The sequence below is a fragment of the Gambusia affinis genome, linkage group LG07 (assembly GCF_019740435.1).
Source record: "Gambusia affinis linkage group LG07, SWU_Gaff_1.0, whole genome shotgun sequence".
Lineage (NCBI taxonomy): Eukaryota > Metazoa > Chordata > Actinopteri > Cyprinodontiformes > Poeciliidae > Gambusia > Gambusia affinis.
In genome coordinates this window covers 2,367,286-2,385,841 of record NC_057874.1, presented here as the reverse complement: position 1 = coordinate 2,385,841, position 18,556 = coordinate 2,367,286, and the positions used below count along the sequence as shown (strand labels likewise).

General features: G+C 39.0%; 1 protein-coding gene and 34 non-coding genes across 35 annotated transcripts; 34 read left to right on the top strand and 1 right to left on the bottom strand.

Annotated features, from left to right (window-relative positions):
- Positions 1-4,094: 4,094 nt before the first annotated feature.
- LOC122833807 lies at positions 4,095-7,266 on the bottom strand. The gene is made up of 2 exons (XM_044121708.1): positions 6,334-7,266; positions 4,095-4,621 (listed from the first exon to the last, which is right to left on the bottom strand). The coding sequence occupies exons 1-2, from the start codon at positions 7,034-7,036 to the stop codon at positions 4,095-4,097; spliced, it is 1,230 nt and encodes a 409-aa protein (XP_043977643.1). The 5' UTR covers positions 7,037-7,266.
- A 984-nt stretch (positions 7,267-8,250) lies between these two features.
- On the top strand, positions 8,251-8,322 carry trnaq-cug. Its single transcript has one exon. It is a non-coding gene; the product is annotated as a tRNA-Gln (tRNA).
- A 228-nt stretch (positions 8,323-8,550) lies between these two features.
- On the top strand, positions 8,551-8,623 carry trnav-cac. Its single transcript has one exon. It is a non-coding gene; the product is annotated as a tRNA-Val (tRNA).
- Positions 8,624-8,754: 131 nt separating this feature from the next.
- trnaq-uug lies at positions 8,755-8,826 on the top strand. Its single transcript has one exon. It is a non-coding gene; the product is annotated as a tRNA-Gln (tRNA).
- Positions 8,827-9,052: 226 nt separating this feature from the next.
- trnav-cac lies at positions 9,053-9,125 on the top strand. The gene has a single exon. It is a non-coding gene; the product is annotated as a tRNA-Val (tRNA).
- A 131-nt stretch (positions 9,126-9,256) lies between these two features.
- Positions 9,257-9,328, top strand: trnaq-cug. The gene has a single exon. It is a non-coding gene; the product is annotated as a tRNA-Gln (tRNA).
- A 228-nt stretch (positions 9,329-9,556) lies between these two features.
- On the top strand, positions 9,557-9,629 carry trnav-cac. Its single transcript has one exon. It is a non-coding gene; the product is annotated as a tRNA-Val (tRNA).
- A 130-nt stretch (positions 9,630-9,759) lies between these two features.
- On the top strand, positions 9,760-9,831 carry trnaq-cug. The gene has a single exon. It is a non-coding gene; the product is annotated as a tRNA-Gln (tRNA).
- A 228-nt stretch (positions 9,832-10,059) lies between these two features.
- Positions 10,060-10,132, top strand: trnav-aac. Its single transcript has one exon. It is a non-coding gene; the product is annotated as a tRNA-Val (tRNA).
- Positions 10,133-10,559: 427 nt separating this feature from the next.
- Positions 10,560-10,632, top strand: trnav-aac. Its single transcript has one exon. It is a non-coding gene; the product is annotated as a tRNA-Val (tRNA).
- A 428-nt stretch (positions 10,633-11,060) lies between these two features.
- On the top strand, positions 11,061-11,133 carry trnav-cac. The gene has a single exon. It is a non-coding gene; the product is annotated as a tRNA-Val (tRNA).
- Positions 11,134-11,264: 131 nt separating this feature from the next.
- On the top strand, positions 11,265-11,336 carry trnaq-cug. Its single transcript has one exon. It is a non-coding gene; the product is annotated as a tRNA-Gln (tRNA).
- Positions 11,337-11,562: 226 nt separating this feature from the next.
- Positions 11,563-11,635, top strand: trnav-cac. Its single transcript has one exon. It is a non-coding gene; the product is annotated as a tRNA-Val (tRNA).
- Positions 11,636-11,766: 131 nt separating this feature from the next.
- On the top strand, positions 11,767-11,838 carry trnaq-uug. The gene has a single exon. It is a non-coding gene; the product is annotated as a tRNA-Gln (tRNA).
- Positions 11,839-12,066: 228 nt separating this feature from the next.
- trnav-cac lies at positions 12,067-12,139 on the top strand. Its single transcript has one exon. It is a non-coding gene; the product is annotated as a tRNA-Val (tRNA).
- A 131-nt stretch (positions 12,140-12,270) lies between these two features.
- Positions 12,271-12,342, top strand: trnaq-cug. The gene has a single exon. It is a non-coding gene; the product is annotated as a tRNA-Gln (tRNA).
- A 228-nt stretch (positions 12,343-12,570) lies between these two features.
- Positions 12,571-12,643, top strand: trnav-cac. The gene has a single exon. It is a non-coding gene; the product is annotated as a tRNA-Val (tRNA).
- Positions 12,644-12,774: 131 nt separating this feature from the next.
- On the top strand, positions 12,775-12,846 carry trnaq-cug. The gene has a single exon. It is a non-coding gene; the product is annotated as a tRNA-Gln (tRNA).
- Positions 12,847-13,072: 226 nt separating this feature from the next.
- trnav-aac lies at positions 13,073-13,145 on the top strand. The gene has a single exon. It is a non-coding gene; the product is annotated as a tRNA-Val (tRNA).
- Positions 13,146-13,573: 428 nt separating this feature from the next.
- Positions 13,574-13,646, top strand: trnav-cac. Its single transcript has one exon. It is a non-coding gene; the product is annotated as a tRNA-Val (tRNA).
- Positions 13,647-13,777: 131 nt separating this feature from the next.
- Positions 13,778-13,849, top strand: trnaq-cug. Its single transcript has one exon. It is a non-coding gene; the product is annotated as a tRNA-Gln (tRNA).
- Positions 13,850-14,075: 226 nt separating this feature from the next.
- On the top strand, positions 14,076-14,148 carry trnav-cac. Its single transcript has one exon. It is a non-coding gene; the product is annotated as a tRNA-Val (tRNA).
- Positions 14,149-14,279: 131 nt separating this feature from the next.
- trnaq-uug lies at positions 14,280-14,351 on the top strand. Its single transcript has one exon. It is a non-coding gene; the product is annotated as a tRNA-Gln (tRNA).
- Positions 14,352-14,776: 425 nt separating this feature from the next.
- Positions 14,777-14,848, top strand: trnaq-cug. The gene has a single exon. It is a non-coding gene; the product is annotated as a tRNA-Gln (tRNA).
- Positions 14,849-15,076: 228 nt separating this feature from the next.
- trnav-aac lies at positions 15,077-15,149 on the top strand. The gene has a single exon. It is a non-coding gene; the product is annotated as a tRNA-Val (tRNA).
- A 427-nt stretch (positions 15,150-15,576) lies between these two features.
- trnav-cac lies at positions 15,577-15,649 on the top strand. Its single transcript has one exon. It is a non-coding gene; the product is annotated as a tRNA-Val (tRNA).
- A 131-nt stretch (positions 15,650-15,780) lies between these two features.
- Positions 15,781-15,852, top strand: trnaq-cug. The gene has a single exon. It is a non-coding gene; the product is annotated as a tRNA-Gln (tRNA).
- A 227-nt stretch (positions 15,853-16,079) lies between these two features.
- On the top strand, positions 16,080-16,152 carry trnav-cac. The gene has a single exon. It is a non-coding gene; the product is annotated as a tRNA-Val (tRNA).
- A 131-nt stretch (positions 16,153-16,283) lies between these two features.
- trnaq-uug lies at positions 16,284-16,355 on the top strand. The gene has a single exon. It is a non-coding gene; the product is annotated as a tRNA-Gln (tRNA).
- Positions 16,356-16,583: 228 nt separating this feature from the next.
- On the top strand, positions 16,584-16,656 carry trnav-cac. Its single transcript has one exon. It is a non-coding gene; the product is annotated as a tRNA-Val (tRNA).
- A 131-nt stretch (positions 16,657-16,787) lies between these two features.
- On the top strand, positions 16,788-16,859 carry trnaq-cug. Its single transcript has one exon. It is a non-coding gene; the product is annotated as a tRNA-Gln (tRNA).
- A 228-nt stretch (positions 16,860-17,087) lies between these two features.
- trnav-aac lies at positions 17,088-17,160 on the top strand. Its single transcript has one exon. It is a non-coding gene; the product is annotated as a tRNA-Val (tRNA).
- Positions 17,161-17,786: 626 nt separating this feature from the next.
- Positions 17,787-17,858, top strand: trnaq-cug. Its single transcript has one exon. It is a non-coding gene; the product is annotated as a tRNA-Gln (tRNA).
- Positions 17,859-18,077: 219 nt separating this feature from the next.
- trnav-cac lies at positions 18,078-18,150 on the top strand. The gene has a single exon. It is a non-coding gene; the product is annotated as a tRNA-Val (tRNA).
- Positions 18,151-18,281: 131 nt separating this feature from the next.
- trnaq-uug lies at positions 18,282-18,353 on the top strand. Its single transcript has one exon. It is a non-coding gene; the product is annotated as a tRNA-Gln (tRNA).
- The last annotated feature ends 203 nt before the right edge of the window (positions 18,354-18,556 follow it).

The following is an 18,556-nucleotide window of genomic DNA, read 5'->3' as shown; positions in this document are numbered from 1 at the left end:
TTTTCACTATACAAGTCTAACTCGCCCCCAGCAGAGAGGGAAGAGAGAGAGCGTGTCTGAGTGTGTAGTCCCGCCATTTATTATATGGTGAAAAGAAATAACTTTCTTAAGCTACAGTATGTAACCTTTATAAAAGCATATGCTTTTTTACATATTTGTTAAAATTATCATAATTTCATGGCATTATAACATAAGACACAATGTGTGAAAAAACTCAAGCTCCATTGCCTTCTCCCAGTGCTCCCAGTACTAATTGCAGATATACGCCGCTGAGTCAGCAACAACCAATCATAGCCAGGATAAGAGTCTTATCACAATGCTAACACCCTTGCTCTCTGCTACGCTACAGCTGCTTCACCACAACATAGTTTTCCACGAATACTAAGGCTAGTTAGGTCCACCCAGGCATTTTGCACGGCTGAATGATTGCTACAGGAGATAAAAGGATTTCTCAAACATGCATGAAAAAAAATCAAGGAAACACTCCAGGTATGTTTTTGATGAAGGAACAACATTATAACATGATTACATAATACTGCCCCTTTAAATCAAATATGTCTGATGCAGTAGCTGTACTACTGGACAATTACAGATTATTTGGAAATGGTGAGAAATTCTGCAAGGGTTACAAAAATGATCACTACTGCAATACTGACACATGCTGTGCTATGCAAACACTCTGTCTGCACTGCTGAAGATTCACTCACCTCAAACATGCTAAGCTCTTGAAGTTGCTCAGACTAACACAATGGAATCATCTTCTGTTATTACAGATCATAATTACTGGGTCATTAAAGGACGCTAATGGACGATGCACAGTAGATTAAGCTTTTATATCAGGTAGTACTTAACTAATGAAATAAAATAAAACAAGATGGTACATCACACCAAGTGATGTAACTGCTAAAACACTAGGCAGTGTAACATGAAAACAATAATCTGTGAAAAGATCATTCGGGGAAGTATAATCGATCATATATACCTCCATGAACTGTTATTGCCTTTTGAACAAATGCAGCGTTTCCAGTCAAAAATGACCAATCAGAGTCAGGAGGAGGGTCTTAGTGTTGACAGTCAACCTCATGTATTTGCTGCTGAAAGTGCTAATGGTGGAGAAATGACTCACTGTTCCAGGAAAACTGTTTATCCGCCATCATTGTTCCCAACTATACTAACTCCACCTAAGAGGCAGAGCTCCTCCTTGAAGATGCTGTTTCCAAGCTTGCCTGTTTCCACTTGATTCCCTCACTCACCTTCTTCAGACCAGCCAGCAGCAAATAGGAAATATCTGGTGGAATTGTGCAGACGTTGAGCTCATTGTAGGAGCTACTTCTCAGTGAAATGCAGGTAAAAATGTTGGTAAAGGCTTAATGTTTTAATAACTTCCTGAAGGCAATGTTTCAGAAAGAGCAGGAGTTTTAAAGCAACAGAGACCAAATTTCAAGGCATTTATTCACAAAGTAAAATTTTTTAAAATTCATATCTGTAAGAACTGAAAGTAATGTAGTTACTCAATTATGCTATAAAATGTGGAAGTCAGTATCATTGCAAATAGTCATTAGGTGATTAAAATGTAACTACATCTTTAAAATTTGTTTTGCAGTAATCTTTGGAGTATACACAGTTTGGTAACTTGGTATATTAAAACACTGGATGTACTCTATCGTTATTTTAACCAGCCAGTCTTTATTTCAACCACACCAGAAAAAATCAAATACATGTCATGGTTAAAGCAGTGGTGCTCTGATAGACTGAACTCTCTGTGAACGTCCAACCCTAACTGACAGGAGAACACCCCCACACCCCTGAGATCAGTTACAGAATCAACATGTACCTGTCAAAAGGTCTAATTGCTGCCCCCTCCCCTACCCTCCTCTCCGCACACACACATTGGTAGATCTATGCACACACATACACATATCTTTGCTTTCATTGCTTTCTGTTGGCTCAAGAAATCATCCGCTGTATGAGTAGTACTATCTTGGGACGTCCTGTAAGTGGGAGCAGCAGCCTCATGCAGAGATGCTGCTATGGTATCAGGCTGTGTTGCTCTGTGATCAGAACCTGCTGGGTTGGATTTAATAACTTCAGCCCTTCTGTTTCCAAACGTTGGATGTTAAACAGACTCAGAATTTACTGTTTCAGCAGGTCCAATGGACCCACTCTGTGGGTTTTACCCACAGGCTTCAGTTTCACAAAAAATATTTTACCTTTCACATTGTGGTAAAATCATTTTTATTATTATTATTATGGTGTTAATTTACAGTAAATGCCAGTCATAATTACATTTGGTAGATGCATTAATGGTGATTTACTGGATATCAGTTATTCGGTTGTTTGTTCAAAGTGCTTTCTTAGGCAATGTGATATGTTTTAAAGGGCAACAATTATGTTGGTGCTAAAAAATTTCTCTCCCTCTTATTATTTGTTTTCAAAGCTTAAATAACTAATGTGACAATATCAACGAAATCTGCCAAACTTCAGCAGACTGGTAGCATTTGCAATATTGCAGAGGAGAAAAAGTACCCTGTTACCAATCTTGCAGAATACTCTGCATGTCAATGTGTTTTTATCTGCACTGTTTCCAGAAAATCCGGCCTACAAAAACTGGTGTCTACAGGTATAAAAAAAAAAAAAAAGCCTTTCAAATGTTAAAATAGCTTTCTTTGAATGGTTTTGATTATTTGTTCCAAACCCATAGGTTAGTCATAGTGAAAACGAAGTTCACTACCTTTCAATAAGAATCTACAGACCATTGTTATAAGGTTATACCTGTTATATTCGTGTTTGATAATGACCAGGCCTCTTGTATTGCTCAGACACTTTTATTAAAGTCTCATCATGCGTCTGCTCACACAGGTTCCTTACAGGTGTGTCACCCAAGACTAGCCTCCTTCTGTTGTCCTGTTCTTTACATTTATGCATTCACATGAACTCATGATTGCCACCTAGTGGACATGAGCATAATTCAATCATCACATCCTCCTTTCTTTAAAGTTAGAATATTACAACAGAATTCTATCAAACATACATTGCATGAGACAGATAAAACATGAATTACAAATTACAGACATTTCAACTTATACATTTCAACCTTTTCCTCCCCCTCTTTTTTTTTTTTTTTTTTTATAAATTCAGTCTATCCGGTTTTTTTACCACTCTGGTAGATCTTCTTAACACAGGTGGATCGTTACTAATACTGTCCATGTCACAATGTGGTGCAGTTGAAGGAATAATCTGAGAATCCTCTGACACTTCACTCGACTCATCAACAGACTCTAATGGAATTTTCAACAAACTGCGACGATTTCGTCTCAAAACTTGTCCATCTTCAGTTTTCACTTCAAATGAACGTGGAGCTACTTCCTGCAGAATAGTTGCCTTAGTATTCCATCCGCATCATCTTGAATCCTAACTGGGTCCTTATATGCCAACGGGGTAGAATCTTAGCTGATCTGTCATAATATGACTTTTGTTTTGCTTTCTGCTTTAAGTAACCTGTACTCCAACTTTGACGATTTTTTGCACCTTGTTCATTACTGTCATAACTTGGCAAAGTTGTACGAATCTTCCGATTCATCAAAAGTTCAGCAGGTGAAAATCCACATTGCAATGGTGAAGATCTGTAGCTTAATAAAGCTAAATACGGATCAGAGTTGCTATCTGCAGCTTTCTTTAAAAGTTGCTTAAGAATATGAACCCCTTTCTCCGCTTTTCCATTTGACTGTGCATAATGTGGACTTGATGTGACATGCTTAAAATCATACTGTTCTGCAAACTTTTGCCATTCTCTGCTACTAAAACATGGTCCATTGTCACTTACCACAATATGTGGAATGCCATGCCTTGCAAAGACTGATTTAGCATGTGTTATGACACAATTTGATGACATATGAGCTAACAGAGCCATCTCAGGATAATTTGAAAAGTAATCAATGATCACTAAATAGTCTTTACCCTTAAAATGAAACAAATCCATTCCCACTTTCATCCATGGTGATGTAGGAATGTCAGTTATAATCATAGGTTCTTTGCTCTGTTTGTTCCTAAATGTCTGACACGTCTCACATTTGTTTATTAGCACCTCAATGTCCTTATTTAGTCCAGGCCAAAAAAACTGATTCCCTAGCTCTTCTTTTACATTTTTCAATGCCTAGGTGACCCTCATGAATCCGCTGTAGAATGTCCTGTCGTAACACTTGTGGAATCACAATTCTGTTGTTTTTCAATAACAGTCCATTCACAATACTTAAGTCAGATTTAACATTGAAAAACTGTGAACATGAGCCTATTGACCATCCTTCATCCATATTCTGTATGACTAACTGCAGCTCTGTGTCTTTAGCTGTTGCCTCAACTATTTGCTGTAGCTTTCCATCTGACACAGGCAACACAGTGGACACCAAATTCACATGACATTGAATCTCCTCTTCAGTTGAACTCACACTAATGTCTGTAGGAGCTCTAGACAGAGCATCAGCAAGAATCAGATGTTTCCCTGGAGTGTAGATTAATGTAAAGTCATACCTCTGCATCTTCATCATAAGTCTCTGAATCCTTGGTGACATCTCATTCAGATGTTTCTTTATGATGGCAACCAAGGGTCGGTGATCTGTTTCAACTACAAAAGATGGCAGACCATACACATAGTTATGAAACCGTTCTAGTCCATAAGCCAGCCCTAAGCATTCTTTTTCTATCTGAGCATATCTGCATTCAGCTTTGGTCATGGCTCTGGACGCATAAGCCACTGGCTTCCATTGTTCATTTTCAGCTTGAAGAAGAACTGCTCCAAGCCCATCTTTTGAAGCATCTGTAGACAGTTTTATTCTTTTAGTTGGATCGTAAAGGTGAGCACTGGTTCAGTAGTCAGATATTTTTTTAATTCCTTCCACTCTTGTTCATGAACGTCTGTCCACTGAAATTGACTATCGTTGTTCAGGAGTTTGCGAATGTTTGTCAACTTTGCACTCAGATTGGGAATGAATTTTCCTATAAAATTAATCACCCCCATGATGCGTAGAACACCCGTGTTGTCGACAGGCGGTGGCATCTTCAGGATAGCTTTTATTTTATCTTCATCTGGTTGAACACCTTGGGCAGATAGTTTGTCTCCAAGAAACTTAATTTCTTTGACGCCAAACTCACATTTATTTTTATTAAGCTTCAACCCATTTTTCTGTATGCGCTCCATGACGCGTCTCAATCTGTCATTGTGTTCTTGAACTGTTGATCCCCAAATAATGATGTCATCAATATAAACTCTCACTCCATCCAAGCCTTCTATGATCCGCTCCATCGCTCTGTGGAATATTTCTGGTGCCGATTTTATCCCAAAAGGAAGTCTTAGAAAACAGTATCTTCCAAAAGGTGTGTTAAAGGTGCAATACTTGGTACTGTTTTCATCCAGCTTCACTTGCCAGAACCCTTGTGCTGCATCCAACTTGGTAAAATATCTTGCTCCAGCCATCTCACTGATTATTTCTTCTCGAGTGGGTATTTGATAATGTTCTCTCCTGATGTTCTCATTTAGATCTTTTGGATCCATGCATATTCTTAATTCTCCATTCTTTTTTTTTGTAATCACTATAGAATTAACCCAATCTGTGGGCTCTTCCACTTTCTGAATGACTCCCAAGCTGGTCATTCTATCCAACTCATTTTTCAACCCCTCTCGCAGTGGTGCTGGAATGCGACGTGTAGCATGCACAACAGGTTGAGCACCCTCTCTCAGCTGAATCTTGTATGTGCAAGGTACAGCACCTAATCCTTGAAAAATGTCCTCATAATCCTGAAGCATTACATCCACAGGGTTATTAGATTCATCCAATTCAGTGTTTATCTGATATACTCTTTTCACTAGTCCAAGTTCTTCACATGATTTATCACCTAAAAGTGACTCACGATCTTCTTTTACAACTGAGAAGAACACAAGATGTTTTGTTCCTTTAACTGTCACATTCAGCTGACAAGTGCCAATGCACTCAATTAATTGTCCATTATAATCTCTTAGACCGGACTTTACGTCTTTTATATGAGGTTTTACTTGCATTTCTTTAATATCAGACATGCTAATGAGATTCTTAGCACCTGTGTCCAATCTGAACTGAACTGTGGCTCCATTTATTAACAAAGGAACTATCCATTTATCATCTCTGTCCACACATTGCACTTTTTCTGACTCATTTTCAAAGTTCACAACACCAATAAAGAATGTGTCACTTAAGTCAGTTTCCTCCACTAAGTTTACACGATTCCTCTTCTCTTCTTTCGTCTTCATAAAGCATTGCTCTGCAAAATGATTCTTTCCACGGCAATTAAAACACTGCTTACCATAAGCAGGACATTGTCTCACTTTATGCCGTGACCCACAGCGCTTACAGTTGATAATGGCTTCCTCCGGCAGTTTCCTCCTCTGTGCATTGCGGTTTCTCTGGCTGGACACAACTCCGACTGCCGCTGCTCCGTCACTGAACTGTGAAGTAGTTCCCGTTGAAAGTTCAGAAAATGTCCTCACTTGCTGCAGAGACAGTTCGCTCGCCCGACACATCTTTACAGCCGTTTCCAGGGTCAATTCGACTTCTCTCAGCAGTCTCTCTCTGAGCTTCCCATCACGCACACCAAAGACGATCTGATCTCTGATCATCGAGTCCTTCAGCAAGCCAAAATTGCATGACTGAGCTTTTACTTTCAGATCTGTCAGAAAGTTATCGAAGGGTTCATGCTGAGTCTGCATTCGGGAACGAAACACGTATCTCTCATAGCATTCATTCTTCTTAGGTGAACAGTGAGCATCAAATTTACTTAGCACAACATCCAACTTTTCTTTGTCTTCTGGTTCATCAAACACAAAAGTGTTGTAGACATCCAAAGCCTGCGCTCCCGCAATGGTCAGCAACATCGCTACCTTTCTTGAGTCCGGCTTTGTCTCCAAACCCATTGCGGCGACATATAGTTGAAAGCGTTGTTTGAAGGCACGCCAATGCTCATCCACGTTTCCCGTCAGCTTCAAGCTCTCCGGCGGTTTCAGCTCCATGGTCGGCCTTTCAGTTCACTCCTGACACCATGTTATATTCGTGTTTGATAATGACCAGGCCTCTTGTATTGCTCAGACACTTTTATTAAAGTCTCATCATGCGTCTGCTCACACAGGTTCCTTACAGGTGTGTCACCCAAGACTAGCCTCCTTCTGTTGTCCTGTTCTTTACATTTATGCATTCACATGAACTCATGATTGCCACCTAGTGGACATGAGCATAATTCAATCATCACAATACCTTTTTCTAAGTTGTTTGTTTTTGGGTTTTTTTGTGAGATATGTTGCTTATTGGGCTTCAGATTATATAAACAGAAACAGGACAAGCTCTAAAATGCAAGTACAAACAGAGGAAAAACAACAAAATAATCTGCCATGTTTGTGGTTAGCATGCTAGCCATGTTTGTGGTTAGCATGCTAGCCATGTTTGTGGTTAGCATGCTAGCCATGTTTGTGGTTAGCATGCTAGCCATGTTTGTGGTTAGCATGCTAGCCATGTTTGTGGTTTGCATGCTAGCCATGTCTGTGGTTTGCATGCTAGCCATGTCTGTGGTTAGCATGCTAGCCATGTCTGTGGTTTGCATGCTAGCCATGTCTGTGGTTTGCATGCTAGCCATGTCTGTGGTTTGCATGCTAGCCATGTTTGTGGTTTGCATGCTAGCCATGTTTGTCCTGACATCCAGGCTCCTCCTCTTTGCCGTAGCATTTATGTAGTACCTTGTCAATCTCTTTCACGTTCCACAGTCTTTGCATATAGCCTCTCCAATTAGACCCTCTCCTAATCTCCTAGCCTCTCCAACTAGGAGATTAGGAGAGGGTCTAATTGGAGAGGCTATATGCAAGTAGGAGCATTCCAATGTCTCTCATGGTATGAAGTAGGCAAATAGCTCAAAGGATCTTGCCTAAGGACCCAGACGGGATAGCACAATTTGGTTTTGACCTGGATTCGAACCAGACCCTCCCGAGTGAAAGACTGTTGACTTATCCATTGAGCTATCCAGTCAGCTACATACATAGCTTTCTGTAGTGTAGTGATTATCATGTTGCTTGATAGGCAAAAGGTCTCTGGTTCGAAACCAGACAGAAACAGATATAGAATGTGGACTGAGGGGGAGAAAAAAAAAAAAAAGTCTTCCATATCGTACACTGGTTACAAGCCAATTGACATGAATGAAGGCATTTTTGAAAGCAAGGCACCCTCCAATGTTCATGTAGATTCTATGGTGTAATGGTTAGCACTCTGGACTCTGAATCCAGGAATCTGAGTTCAAGTCTCAGTAGAACCTTTTTTCTTTTCTCCTGAATTCTTCAATATATTTGGGGATTTCAGGGTGAGTTTATGGACTATAATGTTAAATTAGGCACAAGTTTAAGTCTGCCCTTTTCTTCACCAACACACTGGGTTCTTTGAGAGAATCTGTGGTTTAACTTTTTAATATTGTACCATGGCGATAGATGACATCAATCTTTAACAAGTTTGGAACCCTCTATAGGAAATCTTTCATAGAGACAGAGTTTCTGTAGTGTAGTGGTTATCACGTTTGCTTCACACGCAAAAGGTCTCTGGTTCGAAACCAGACAGAAACAGAAGTTGTCGGTAATTCTTTTCAGAAGGTGGAGTGAGTAAACAAGAATATTTGGCTTTGGTCCTTGTTCATTTGCCTATCAACGTAAATGAAGGCATTTTTGAAAGCAAGGCACCCTCCAATGTTTGTGTAGGTTCTATGGTGTAATGGTTAGCACTCTGGACTTTGAATCCAGGAATCTGAGTTCAAGTCTCAGTAGAACCTTTTTTCTTTTCTCCTGAATTCTTCAATATATTTGGGGATTTCAGGGTGGGTTTATGGACAATAACGTTAAATTAGGCACAAGTTTAAGTCTGCCCTTTTATTCACCAACTCTTTGGGTACTTTGAGAGAATCTGTGGTTTAACTTTTTAACATTGTACAATGGCGATAGATGACATCAATCTTTAACAATTTTGGAACCCTCTAGGGAATCTTTCATGGAGACAGAGTTTCTGTAGTGTAGTGGTTATCACGTTTGCTTCACACGCAAAAGGTCTCTGGTTCGAAACCAGACAGAAACAGAAGTTGTCGGTAATTTTTTTCAGAAGGTGGAGTGAGTAAACAAGAATCTTCATCTTTGCTCCTTGTTCATTTGCCCATTAACTTAATTGAAGGCGTTTTTGAAAGCAAGGCACCCTCCAATGTTTGTGTAGGTTCTATGGTGTAATGGTTAGCACTCTGGACTCTGAATCCAGGAATCTGAGTTCAAGTCTCAGTAGAACCTTTTTTCTTTTCTCCTGAATTCTTCAAAATATTTGGGGATTTCAGGGTGAGTTTATGGACTATAATGTTAAATTAGACACAAGTTTAAGTCTGCCCTTTTATTCACCAACACACTGGGTTCTTTGAGAGAATCTTTGGTTTAACTTTATGACATTGTACCATTGCGATAGATGACATCAATCTTTAACAATTTTGGAACCCTCTATAGGGAATCTTTCATAGAGACAGAGTTTCTGTAGTGTAATGGTTATCACGTTTGCTTCACACGCAAAAGGTCTCTGGTTCGAAACCAGACAGAAACAGAAGTTGTCGGTAATTCTTTTCAGAAGGTGGAGTGAGTAAACAAGAATCTTCCGCTTTATTCTTCTTCATTTGCCTATCAACGTAAATGAAGGCATTTTTGAAAGCAAGGCACACTCCCATGTTTGTGTAGGTTTTATGGTGTAATGGTTAGCACTCTGGACTCTGAATCCAGGAATCTGAGTTCAAGTCTCAGTAGAACCTTCTTTCTTTTCTCCTGAATTCTTCAATATATTTGGGGATTTCAGGGTGAGTTTATGGACTATAACGTTAAATTAGGCACAAGTTTAAGTCTGCCCTTTTATTCACCAACTCACTGGGTCCTTTGAGAGAATCTGTGGTTTAACTTTTTGACATTGTACCATGCCGATAGATGACATCAATCTTTAACATTTTTGGAATCCTCTATATGGAATCTTTCATAGAGACAGAGTTTCTGTAGTGTAGTGGTTATCACGTTTGCTTAACACGCAAAAGGTCTCTGGTTCGAAACCAGACAGAAACAAAAGTTGTCGGTAATTCATTTCAGAAGGTGGAGTGAGTAAACAAGAATCTTCATCTTTGGTCCTTGTTCATTTGCCCAACAACTTAATTGAAGGCATTTTTGAAAGCAAGGCACCCTCCAATGTTTGTGTAGGTTCTATGGTGTAATAGTTAGCACTCTGGACTTTGTATCCGGGAATCTGAGTTCAAGTCTCAGTAGAACCTTTTTTTTTCTCCTGAATTCTTCAATATATTTGGTGATTTCAGGGTGAGTTTATGGACTATAATGTTAAATTAGGCACAAGTTTAAGTCTGCCCTTTTATTCACCAACTCTTTGTGTACTTTGAGAGAATCTGTGGTTTAACTTTTTGACATTGTACCATGCCGATAGAAGACATAAACCTTTAACAATTTTGGAACCCTCTAGGGAATCTTTCATAGAGGCAGAGTTTCTGTAGTGTAGTGGTTATCACGTTTGCTTAACACGCAAAAGGTCTCTGGTTCGAAACCAGACAGAAACAGAAGTTGTCGGTAATTCTTTTCAGAAGGTGGAGTGAGTAAACAAGAATCTTCATCTTTGGTCCTTGTTCATTTGCCTAGCAACGTAATTGAAGGCATTTTTGAAAGCAAGGCACCCTCCAATGTTTGTGTAGGTTCTATGGTGTAATAGTTAGCACTCTGGACTTTGAATCTGGGAATCTGAGTTCAAGTCTCAGTAGAACCTTTTTTTTCTCCTGAATTCTTCAATATATTTGGGGATTTCAGGGTGAGTTTATGGACTATAATGTTAAATTAGGCACAAGTTTAAGTCTGCCCTTTTATTCACCAACTCACTGGGTCCTTTGAGAGAATCTGTGGTTTAACTTTTTGACATTGTACCATGCCGATAGATGACATCAATCTTTAACAATTTTGGAACCCTCTATATGGAATCTTTCATAGAGACAGAGTTTCTGTAGTGTAGTGGTTATCACGTTTGCTTCACACGCAAAAGGTCTCTGGTTCGAAACCAGACAGAAACAAAAGTTGTCGGTAATTCATTTCAGAAGGTGGAGTGAGTAAACAAGAATCTTCATCTTTGGTCCTTGTTCATTTGCCCATTAACTTAATTGAAGGCGTTTTTGAAAGCAAGGCACCCTCCAATGTTTGTGTAGGTTCTATGGTGTAATGGTTAGCACTCTGGACTCTGAATCCAGGAATCTGAGTTCAAGTCTCAGTAGAACCTTTTTTCTTTTCTCCTGAATTCTTCAATATATTTGGGGATTTCAGGGTGAGTTTATGGACTATAATGTTAAATTAGGCACAAGTTTAAGTCTGCCCTTTTATTCACCAACACACTGGGTTCCTTTAGAGAATCTGTGGTTTATCTTTTTGACATTGTACCATGGCGATAGATGACATCAATCTTTAACAATTTTGGAACCCTCTAGGGAATCTTTCATAGAGACAGAGTTTCTGTAGTGTAGTGGTTATCACGTTTGCTTCACACGCAAAAGGTCTCTGGTTCGAAACCAGACAGAAACAAAAGTTGTCGGTAATTCATTTCAGAAGGTGGAGTGAGTAAACAAGAATCTTCCACTTTTGTCCTTGTTCATTTGCCTATCAACGTAAATGAAGGCATTTTTGAAAGCAAGGCACCCTCCCATGTTTGTGTAGGTTCTATGGTGTAATGGTTAGCACTCTGGACTTTGAATCCAGGAATCTGAGTTCAAGTCTCAGTAGAACCTTTTTTCTTTTCTCCTGAATTCTTCAATATATTTGGGGATTTCAGGGTGAGTTTATGGACTATAATGTTAAATTAGGCACAAGTTTAAGTCTGCCCTTTTATTCACCAACTCACTGGGTCCTTTGAGAGAATCTGTGGTTTAACTTTTTGACATTGTACCATGCCGATAGATGACATCAATCTTTAACAATTTTGGAACCCTCTATATGGAATCTTTCATAGAGACAGAGTTTCTGTAGTGTAGTGGTTATCACGTTTGCTTCACACGCAAAAGGTCTCTGGTTCGAAACCAGACAGAAACAAAAGTTGTCGGTAATTCATTTCAGAAGGTGGAGTGAGTAAACAAGAATCTTCATCTTTGGTCCTTGTTCATTTGCCCATTAACTTAATTGAAGGCGTTTTTGAAAGCAAGGCACCCTCCAATGTTTGTGTAGGTTCTATGGTGTAATGGTTAGCACTCTGGACTCTGAATCCAGGAATCTGAGTTCAAGTCTCAGTAGAACCTTTTTTCTTTTCTCCTGAATTCTTCAATATATTTGGGGATTTCAGGGTGAGTTTATGGACTATAATGTTAAATTAGGCACAAGTTTAAGTCTGCCCTTTTATTCACCAACTCACTGGGTCCTTTGAGAGAATCTGTGGTTTAACTTTTTGACATTGTACCATGCCGATAGATGACATCAATCTTTAACAATTTTGGAATCCTCTATATGGAATCTTTCATAGAGACAGAGTTTCTGTAGTGTAGTGGTTATCACGTTTGCTTCACACGCAAAAGGTCTCTGGTTCGAAACCAGACAGAAACAGAAGTTGTCGGTAATTCTTTTCAGAAGGTGGAGTGAGTAAACAAGAATCTTCATCTTTGCTCCTTGTTCATTTGCCCATTAACTTAATTGAAGGCGTTTTTGAAATCAAGGCACCCTCCAATGTTTGTGTAGGTTCTATGGTGTAATGGTTAGCACTCTGGACTCTGAATCCAGGAATCTGAGTTCAAGTCTCAGTAGAACCTTTTTTCTTTTCTCCTGAATTCTTCAATATATTTGGGGATTTCAGGGTGAGTTTATGGACTATAATGTTAAATTAGGCACAAGTTTAAGTCTGCCCTTTCATTCACCAACTCTTTGGGTTCTTTGAGAGAATCTGTGGTTTAACTTTTTAACATTGTACCATGGCGATAGATGACATCAATCTTTAACAATTTTGGAACCCTCTAGGGAATCTTTCATAGAGGCAGAGTTTCTGTAGTGTAGTGGTTATCACGTTTGCTTAACACGCAAAAGGTCTCTGGTTCGAAACCAGACAGAAACAGAAGTTGTCGGTAATTCTTTTCAGAAGGTGGAGTGAGTAAACAAGAATCTTCCCCTTTGGTCCTTGTTCATTTGCCTAGCAACGTAATTGAAGGCATTTTTGAAAGCAAGGCACCCTCCAATGTTTGTGTAGGTTCTATGGTGTAATAGTTAGCACTCTGGACTTTGAATCTGGGAATCTGAGTTCAAGTCTCAGTAGAACCTTTTTTTTCTCCTGAATTCTTCAATATATTTGGGGATTTCAGGGTGAGTTTATGGACTATAATGTTAAATTAGGCACAAGTTTAAGTCTGCCCTTTTATTCACCAACTCACTGGGTCCTTTGAGAGAATCTGTGGTTTAACTTTTTGACATTGTACCATGCCGATAGATGACATCAATCTTTAACAATTTTGGAACCCTCTATATGGAATCTTTCATAGAGACAGAGTTTCTGTAGTGTAGTGGTTATCACGTTTGCTTCACACGCAAAAGGTCTCTGGTTCGAAACCAGACAGAAACAAAAGTTGTCGGTAATTCATTTCAGAAGGTGGAGTGAGTAAACAAGAATCTTCATCTTTGGTCCTTGTTCATTTGCCCATTAACTTAATTGAAGGCGTTTTTGAAAGCAAGGCACCCTCCAATGTTTGTGTAGGTTCTATGGTGTAATGGTTAGCACTCTGGACTCTGAATCCAGGAATCTGAGTTCAAGTCTCAGTAGAACCTTTTTTCTTTTCTCCTGAATTCTTCAATATATTTGGGGATTTCAGGGTGAGTTTATGGACTATAATGTTAAATTAGGCACAAGTTTAAGTCTGCCCTTTTATTCACCAACACACTGGGTTCCTTTAGAGAATCTGTGGTTTATCTTTTTGACATTGTACCATGGCGATAGATGACATCAATCTTTAACAATTTTGGAACCCTCTAGGGAATCTTTCATAGAGACAGAGTTTCTGTAGTGTAGTGGTTATCACGTTTGCTTCACACGCAAAAGGTCTCTGGTTCGAAACCAGACAGAAACAAAAGTTGTCGGTAATTCATTTCAGAAGGTGGAGTGAGTAAACAAGAATCTTCCACTTTTGTCCTTGTTCATTTGCCTATCAACGTAAATGAAGGCATTTTTGAAAGCAAGGCACCCTCCCATGTTTGTGTAGGTTCTATGGTGTAATGGTTAGCACTCTGGACTTTGAATCCAGGAATCTGAGTTCAAGTCTCAGTAGAACCTTTTTTCTTTTCTCCTGAATTCTTCAATATATTTGGGGATTTCAGGGTGAGTTTATGGACTATAATGTTAAATTAGGCACAAGTTTAAGTCTGCCCTTTTATTCACCAACTCACTGGGTCCTTTGAGAGAATCTGTGGTTTAACTTTTTGACATTGTACCATGCCGATAGATGACATCAATCTTTAACAATTTTGGAATCCTCTATATGGAATCTTTCATAGAGACAGAGTTTCTGTAGTGTAGTGGTTATCACGTTTGCTTCACACGCAAAAGGTCTCTGGTTTGACAGAAACAGAAGTTGTCGGTACTTCTTTTCAGAAGGTGGAGTGAGTAAACAAGAATCTTCATCTTTGCTCCTTGTTCATTTGCCCATTAACTTAATTGAAGGCGATTTTGAAATCAAGGCACCCTCCAATGTTTGTGTAGGTTCTATGGTGTAATGGTTAGCACTCTGGACTCTGAATCCAGGAATCTGAGTTCAAGTCTCAGTAGAACCTTTTTTCTTTTCTCCTGAATTCTTCAATATATTTGGGGATTTCAGGGTGAGTTTATGGACTATAATGTTAAATTAGGCACAAGTTTAAGTCTGCCCTTTCATTCACCAACTCTTTGGGTTCTTTGAGAGAATCTGTGGTTTAACTTTTTAACATTGTACCATGGCGATAGATGACATCAATCTTTAACAATTTTGGAACCCTCTATATGGAATCTTTCATAGAGACAGAGTTTCTGTAGTGTAGTGGTTATCACGTTTGCTTAACACGCAAAAGGTCTCTGGTTCGAAACCAGACAGAAACAGAAGTTGTCGGTAATTCTTTTCAGAAGGTGGAGTGAGTAAACAAGAATCTTCCCCTTTGGTCCTTGTTCATTTGCCTAGCAACGTAATTGAAGGCATTTTTGAAAGCAAGGCACCCTCCAATGTTTGTGTAGGTTCTATGGTGTAATAGTTAGCACTCTGGACTTTGAATCTGGGAATCTGAGTTCAAGTCTCAGTAGAACCTTTTTTTTTCTCCTGAATTCTTCAATATATTTGGGGATTTCAGGGTGAGTTTATGGACTATAATGTTAAATTAGGCACAAGTTTAAGTCTGCCCTTTTATTCACCAACACACTGGGTTCCTTTAGAGAATCTGTGGTTTATCTTTTTGACATTGTACCATGGCGATAGATGACATCAATCTTTAACAATTTTGGAACCCTCTAGGGAATCTTTCATAGAGACAGAGTTTCTGTAGTGTAGTGGTTATCACGTTTGCTTCACACGCAAAAGGTCTCTGGTTCGAAACCAGACAGAAACAAAAGTTGTCGGTAATTCATTTCAGAAGGTGGAGTGAGTAAACAAGAATCTTCCACTTTTGTCCTTGTTCATTTGCCTATCAACGTAAATGAAGGCATTTTTGAAAGCAAGGCACCCTCCCATGTTTGTGTAGGTTCTAGGGTGTAATGGTTAGCACTCTGGACTCTGAATCCAGGAATCTGAGTTCAAGTCTCAGTAGAACCTTTTACTTTTCTCCTGAATTCTTCAATATATTTGGGGATTTCAGGGTGAGTTTATGGACTATAATGTTAAATTAGGCACAAGTTTAAGTCTGCCCTTTTATTCACCAACACACTGGGTTCTTTGAGAGAATCTGTTGTTTAACTTTTTAACATTGTACCATGGTGATAGAAGACATCAATCTTTAACAATTTTGGAACCCTCTATATGGAATCTTTCATAGAGACAGAGTTTCTGTAGTGTAGTGGTTATCACGTTTGCTTCACACGCAAAAGGTCTCTGGTTCGAAACCAGACAGAAACAAAAGTTGTCGGTAATTCATTTCAGAAGGTGGAGTGAGTAAACAAGAATCTTCCACTTTTGTCCTTGTTCATTTGCCTATCAACGTAAATGAAGGCATTTTTGAAAGCAAGGCACCCTCCCATGTTTGAGTAGGTTCTATGGTGTAATGGTTAGCACTCTGGACTTTGAATCCAGGAATCTGAGTTCAAGTCTCAGTAGAACCTTTTTTCTTATCTCCTGAATTCTTCAATATATTTGGGGATTTCAGGGTGAGTTTATGGACTATAATGTTAAATTAGGCACAAGTTTAAGTCTGCCCTTTTATTCACCAACTCACTGGGTCCTTTGAGAGAATCTGTGGTTTAACTTTTTGACATTGTACCATGCCGATAGATGACATCAATCTTTAACAATTTTGGAACCCTCTATATGGAATCTTTCATAGAGACAGAGTTTCTGTAGTGTAGTGGTTATCACGTTTGCTTCACACGCAAAAGGTCTCTGGTTCGAAACCAGACAGAAACAGAAGTTGTCGGTAATTCTTTTCAGAAGGTGGAGTGAGTAAACAAGAATCTTCATCTTTGCTCCTTGTTCATTTGCCCATTAACTTAATTGAAGGCGTTTTTGAAATCAAGGCACCCTCCAATGTTTGTGTAGGTTCTATGGTGTAATGGTTAGCACTCTGGACTCTGAATCCAGGAATCTGAGTTCAAGTCTCAGTAGAACCTTTTTTCTTTTCTCCTGAATTCTTCAATATATTTGGGGATTTCAGGGTGAGTTTATGGACTATAATGTTAAATTAGGCACAAGTTTAAGTCTGCCCTTTCATTCACCAACTCTTTGGGTTCTTTGAGAGAATCTGTGGTTTAACTTTTTAACATTGTACCATGGCGATAGATGACATCAATCTTTAACAATTTTGGAACCCTCTATATGGAATCTTTCATAGAGACAGAGTTTCTGTAGTGTAGTGGTTATCACGTTTGCTTAACACGCAAAAGGTCTCTGGTTCGAAACCAGACAGAAACAGAAGTTGTCGGTAATTCTTTTCAGAAGGTGGAGTGAGTAAACAAGAATCTTCCCCTTTGGTCCTTGTTCATTTGCCTAGCAACGTAATTGAAGGCATTTTTGAAAGCAAGGCACCCTCCAATGTTTGTGTAGGTTCTATGGTGTAATAGTTAGCACTCTGGACTTTGAATCTGGGAATCTGAGTTCAAGTCTCAGTAGAACCTTTTTTTTTCTCCTGAATTCTTCAATATATTTGGGGATTTCAGGGTGAGTTTATGGACTATAATGTTAAATTAGGCACAAGTTTAAGTCTGCCCTTTTATTCACCAACACACTGGGTTCCTTTAGAGAATCTGTGGTTTATCTTTTTGACATTGTACCATGGCGATAGATGACATCAATCTTTAACAATTTTGGAACCCTCTAGGGAATCTTTCATAGAGACAGAGTTTCTGTAGTGTAGTGGTTATCACGTTTGCTTTCATAAAGGTCTCTGGTTCAAACCAGACAGAAACAAAAGTTGTCGGTAATTCATTTCAGAAGGTGGAGTGAGTAAACAAGAATCTTCCACTTTTGTCCTTGTTCATTTGCCTATCAACGTAAATGAAGGCATTTTTGAAAGCAAGGCACCCTCCCATGTTTGTGTAGGTTCTAGGGTGTAATGGTTAGCACTCTGGACTCTGAATCCAGGAATCTGAGTTCAAGTCTCAGTAGAACCTTTTACTTTTCTCCTGAATTCTTCAATATATTTGGGGATTTCAGGGTGAGTTTATGGACTATAATGTTAAATTAGGCACAAGTTTAAGTCTGCCCTTTTATTCACCAACACACTGGGTTCTTTGAGAGAATCTGTTGTTTAACATTGTACCATGGTGATAGAAGACATCAATCTTTAACAATTTTGGAACCCTCTATATGGAATCTTTCATAGAGACAGAGTTTCTGTAGTGTAGTGGTTATCACGTTTGCTTCACACGCAAAAGGTCTCTGGTTCGAAACCAGACAGAAACAAAAGTTGTCGGTAATTCATTTCAGAAGGTGGAGTGAGTAAACAAGAATCTTCCACTGTTGTCCTGTTTCATTTGCCTATCAACGTAAATGAAGGCATTTTTGAAAGCAAGGCACCCTCCCATGTTTGAGTAGGTTCTATGGTGTAATGGTTAGCACTCTGGACTTTGAATCCAGGAATCTGAGTTCAAGTCTCAGTAGAACCTTTTTTCTTATCTCCTGAATTCTTCAATATATTTGGGGATTTCAGGGTGAGTTTATGGACTATAATGTTAAATTAGGCACAAGTTTAAGTCTGCCCTTTTATTCACCAACTCACTGGGTCCTTTGAGAGAATCTGTGGTTTAACTTTTTGACATTGTACCATGCCGATAGATGACATCAATCTTTAACAATTTTGGAACCCTCT